Genomic DNA, 5,734 nt, shown 5'->3' with positions numbered 1-5,734 from the left:
CCAAACACACACACACACACACACACACACACACACACACACACACACACCAAATAAGATAATTTTTCACAACACATATTTCTCAATATAAAAGTAATAGATAATAATTAGCATTTATCTAGTAATACTATGTTCTAAGTACTATTTTGAGCATTCTACATGCATTAACTCATTTAATCCTTCAGAACCCTATAAGGCAGGACATTAGAATTAGTCCCAATTTTAGGTAAAGGAACTGAGGCACAAAAAGAGTAAAATGGGGCCAGGGATTTAGCTCAGTGGTGCCATCATCTGCCTTGCAAGCGCAAAGTCTTGAGTTTGACCCCTGGTACCAAAAAAATAAAAAGCAAAAGACAAACAAACAAAACAAAAAACCAAAAAAAAAAAGGACAAAAACAAAAACAAAAAACGAAGAGAGTAAGATGTGTAGTGGAGCCAGCTGTCTGGCTTCAGAGGTCTCACTCTATAACCATTCAGCCCTTATACTCTATTAATAAAAATCTATTAACTCCATGAAACGGAAAATATTATACCATTTAGACCTATACATAAAGATAATTTTGTATGCGTTGACTTGATGTAAAATAGTATCACAGAATAAACCAGAAATTTATGCATAAAAACCTGGAAAATATTTTGAAAGCATTAATAAGAAAAACAATCTCATTTTCCAGAAACTACTGTTTCTATTTTGGTGTTCCAGTTGCTGTTTGTGTGTAGGCGTGTATCTGTCCTTTTAAAATTAACATTACATAATATTCCCCCCATGTTTTTAAATATATGACTTCTGAGAACTGTGTTATGTTCTACTTCATAAAGAAAGATAAATTACTTTTTTTTTATTCTTCACCCATTTAGCACAGGTTAGTTTAGGTACCCTCTGCTCAAGAACTTTAAAAATGTTTTGATCCTAAAATCTTTTAAAAAGGATTGTTCCATGGTCAAGACGTTGCTCTTGGTCAATGACATGTAAATCTTATTTTTAATGATTCTTTTTAAAAATTTTGACTAAAATTTTGCAGTCTGTTTTAATTAAAATATCTAACTCCATTTCAAGAGAGTTGTACACCCAACCTAATTGGAATAATAAATGAAATATACACCATTGGTGAGTCATATTAATATAATCCTTTGAGAACTCAAGAAGTCATCTAAGATAGGCATGGTGGCAAACGCCTGAATCTCAGCACTCTGGGTGGGTGAGGCAGGAAAATCACAAGTTGAGCCCAGCCTTAGCAAATTAATGACTAAGTGATACCCTGACTCAAAATAAAAATAAAAAAAAGGAGGGGCTCAGGATATAACTGAGTTCAATACTCATTACCACAAGAAAATAAAAGGTCATTTATTCCAACTTTCTCATTTCCAGAATGATAGAAATATAGGTAAGAAGGAATGACTACATAACAGTCTTTTGCATACTCACACTTGGTGAAATATATTTATCATCATCATCAATTTCTAATGGAACAGCAATCAATTTTTGAAATGCCTTCTTCATTTTCTCTTGGTCTCCAATGGCAAAATAACTAAGAATTAGGTTGAAGCCTGCCTTCAGATTTGGCGCCATACTCATTATGTGCTCAAATGAATTAATGGCATCTGAATACTGACCAGTTTTAATAAATGTAACTCCAATGTTCTGCATTATTTTAATCCTAAATAAAAATAAACAAGAGTTAGTTGGAAAAGCAAATTCTTTAGTATGGATTCAATGAATTTCACATATAGTACCCTTTTATTCTTTGGTTCTTTGCATCAAATCTTTCTTGTGGTATAATCTATATACCATAAAATTCAATGATTATTGGTATATTTACACAGTTGTGGAACTAAACCACATATTTTTCATTTCTATCACCCTAAAAGGAAAACTTGTGCCCACTGACATTCATTTCCTATTATCACATCAAAGCTGATTATATATACCTACCACTAGGTTATTATATATACCTACCATTATATATACCTACCTACCATTAGGCAACCACTGATCTACTTTCTCTATGTCTTTTCTAGACATTCCATATAAATGAAGTAGTACAATCTGCAATATTCGGTTAGGGTTTATTCACTTAGCATACCTCTCCGATTCCTCCATATAATCTCAAGCATCAGTATTTCACCCCTTTAACTGCCAAACAGTACAGTATTCTATAGTATGGATGTATGCCATATTTTACTTATCCATTGTCTACCTGATGGATATTTAGATTATTTCCACTTTTTGGCTGTTATGATTAATACCATTATGAACATTCACATACAAGTTTTTTTCATTTTTCCTGGGTATATACCTAGGAATAAAATTGCTTGTCATACAGTAAATATATATTTAACTTGTAAGAAACTGCCTATTTTCCAAAGTAACTGTACCATTTTACATACCCAGTACATGAGGGGTATGATTTATCTACATCCTCATCTACTCTATTTGAGTAGAGCCATTCTAGTGGACATGATCCCACCTTATTCCCACTGCTCCTCAGCATGATCCCATGTCAATTAGATTATTTGTAATTAGCTGGTAAGATCATAAAGGCTTGTTTTCCTGAATCATGTCATGGAATTCCCTTCATCTGAATGTTACCTCTTCTCTAACTTAAGTAACCTATTCTAGTTCACCTTCAAAAAGTCTTTTTCTGTCCATAGAACCATTCTTGTTCTCAATAATTATTCACTCAACTGCATTACTACCACAACCACTGTCTCAATTATTATTAAGCATTTAACATATGCTACCTAATATTATCATTTTTTTCTAAAATGCTCAAATTCTTGGTCTCACTTGGATTAAAAGTACCTTAGGGTATTATGTCCTATGAGCTAGATAGTATTTGTCAATGATAATGAGATATCATGCAAAATTCAAAAGTAAATAATCATGAAAAGTAGCATTTACAAACACATTAACTGTCACAGGAGAAATGTCTATAGTTCCTAGGGAAAACTGTAACCAGTAAATACCCTGTTTATGCTTCTGAATATGGCAAGAGTATACAGTAGCACTATCTTCTTCCTCTTCTAAAATTCATAAGTAATTCCTTTCACTATTTCACTCTCAAGCAAGGCAATCTTTTTTTTTTCCTGTACTAGGGATCGAACTCAGGACCTTGTGCTTGTGAGGCAGGCAAGGCACCACTGAGCTAAATCCCTGGCCCTAAGGCAATCTTAATTTCTAGCCACGTATTCTGGTCTGATATATTATGCAGGACCCTTATTGTGATATTACGTTGGCATTAAGTTGTGGCTTGGTATTAATGGCTTACAGGGTTAATTCTTAGATGATTAGTAAGTTTAGTTTTATCTCCCTTGACCATACTCTGCCTTTAACTTTTAATTTAACATTATATAAATATGTATTAGTCACAGGGAACAGAATCAAATATTACACCTATAAATAAATCTAATACCTGCGTACAGTACACACATTTCAAAATGTTCAACCTACTGATAATGGATCAGAAGTTACCTTGTTTCTAAAAAAAAAAAACCCTAAAATTTTACAATTATAGTGTATACTTACCTCATTTCTTTATGGACACTTGGGATTTGATCTAAGGCCATTCTGTAGAACTTAATGGCTTTGGAATAATTTCTTTGCTTTAAATAAATGTTTCCCATATTCACTTTCAATCTTCCTAAATAAAAAAGAATGTATAATATTCTAATTTTGATACCTTTTCTATGATATCTGATGATCTTAAAAATTCATACTCTTTAAAGTTTTCTTCAGGTTATGAAGATTCACACATTAACTAAAATTCTAACTTTAAGACAGTTCTACTGTCATGTATTTACACGATACTCTTCTATGAGAAAATGGAACTTAAGATAGATTTCTGAAAATATGGCTGGAAATGATTGATTTAAATTATAAAACTGGCAGTAGTATAGGGCTGGGGATTTAGCTAAGTGGCACTGTGCCTGCCTTTCAAGCGCAAGGACTTGAGTTCGATCCCCAGTACCAAAAAGAAAACAAAACAAAACCTGGGAGTATATTCTGGTACAAAATGGGAAATAAAAATATATGACATTTTCAAATTAGACTTAATAACACCACATGAATTTTAATGATATTAGATGAAATGATATTCTGATAAATTAAAATATTAGTACTAAAAATTATAAATATAGATACTAAATACAAACTCTAGTCTCTTGGAGATACATTTGCACAAGAGAAAGAATTGCCATGGATCATTCCTACTTATGATGACAGCATACATTTTTCTGTTTACTGTCAGGCAGCACACTTCACATCAACTGTATTTCTTCATCTGTGTTTGCATCTGTATAGATTTTCATATAAATAGTATCTTTAAACAAGATACCTATATCATAAATACAAATGTGCTTATCACATAGGTTATCTCATTATAAGGAAGTATAAACTAAGGAGATATAAATAATAGTATGAAAAAATTATTTCCATTGGGAAAACATTATATCCACCTACCTGAATTGCTAAACATCTTATTTTTCACAATAACTTGATATGTGTTTAGTGCTTCAGCATACATTTCATTAGCTGAATATTGACTGGCCAAGTTGAAGAGAACCTAAAGAAGAAAATATTGCAAAAAGATACATAATGATCATTTTAGGCCCCTTTTTACCTATGATCCTTCCAGGGATTAAAATGCTATAACAAAGTTAGCATAAAGATAGCTGCTCATGCTGCTCCCGATCCAGCCGACATCACTCAAGCGCTGGGAAGGTAGCCACGCAGGCACCCCTGAACCCCCATAAGCACCCCCCCACACTCTCAGTCCTCCTGACTGTGCCAGTCTTTGGACCCACTCTGCAGAGGCAGAGGTGGTCATCAAGGATATTTTTCTGAGTTCCCAACTTTGAACATCTTTAAAGAAAGGGCGTGGGAAACCTGTAATAGAACGTTGTGGAGTTCAACCATTCAGAAGGTTGGGGAACTCATTCTGGGACTTGCAGCCCAAAGTCAGTCAGCGTCATGGAGTTCAGCTATCAGCTAACTGAGATCAGGGGTCTTGCATCCTCGCTCTGTCTGAGCCATTAAATGGTAAATACACCATATTGAAATTTTGTTCACTGCAGATATGTTTTGGACTGCTTCTTGATTTCAATTTAATTCAAATGATTTACGGGTGATAGAATAGTGACTACTACCGGTGGTCAGTGTCAAAGTTGTGCTTGATCTTAATGTGTTGCTGATTATATCAGTTGGGATAAAGCATTGTGGTTGATTTGACGAGAGGTTTTCTCTGATGTTATGAAGATGAGAATGTCTGTGGGTCATTAGAGACACAGAAGCTACGGCGTAACTATATCAGGAAGATTTGGGTGATAATCCAGAGATTAAACCAAGGACAGCCCGACAACAAAAATAAAAATAAGAAAACACTTAAGCAAGACACAAGGATAGACTTCCAGTTTACCAATGGCAAACACTAGGAATTTGCAAAAATTAGTAGGGCAAATGAGGATGAAAAGGCCAATAGTGAACCACCAGGACACCCTGAACTCAAAGCAGGAAGATTTGGGTGATAATCCAGAGATTAAACCAAGGACAGCCCGACAACAAAAATAAAAATAAGAAAACACTTAAGCAAGACACAAGGATAGACTTCCAGTTTACCAATGGCAAACACTAGGAATTTGCAAAAATTAGTAGGGCAAATGAGGATGAAAAGGCCAATAGTGAACCACCAGGACACCCTGAACTCAAAGCACAGGAAGTAACAAAACAGATCTCAAT

General features: G+C 34.1%; 1 protein-coding gene across 8 annotated transcripts in view; it reads right to left on the bottom strand.

Annotated features, from left to right (window-relative positions):
- Ift88 (intraflagellar transport 88) overlaps nucleotides 1-5,734 on the bottom strand; it is a 141,551-nt gene that overhangs the window by 85,215 nt on the left and 50,602 nt on the right. For all 8 annotated transcript variants that reach the window (XM_010633791.2, XM_010633795.2, XM_033759938.1 and 5 more), the window contains 3 exons: nucleotides 4,460-4,562; nucleotides 3,527-3,641; nucleotides 1,427-1,658 (listed from right to left, as the gene is read on the bottom strand). In XM_010633791.2, coding sequence (XP_010632093.1) covers nucleotides 1,427-1,658; nucleotides 3,527-3,641; nucleotides 4,460-4,562 — 450 coding nt within the window. The remainder of the gene's footprint in view (nucleotides 1-1,426; nucleotides 1,659-3,526; nucleotides 3,642-4,459; nucleotides 4,563-5,734) is intronic.

Source organism: Fukomys damarensis, unplaced genomic scaffold, assembly GCF_012274545.1.
Source record: "Fukomys damarensis isolate Sample0158 unplaced genomic scaffold, DMR_v1.0_HiC HiC_scaffold_38, whole genome shotgun sequence".
NCBI classification, from domain to species: domain Eukaryota; kingdom Metazoa; phylum Chordata; class Mammalia; order Rodentia; family Bathyergidae; genus Fukomys; species Fukomys damarensis.
This window is presented reverse-complemented; position numbering and strand designations above follow the sequence as displayed.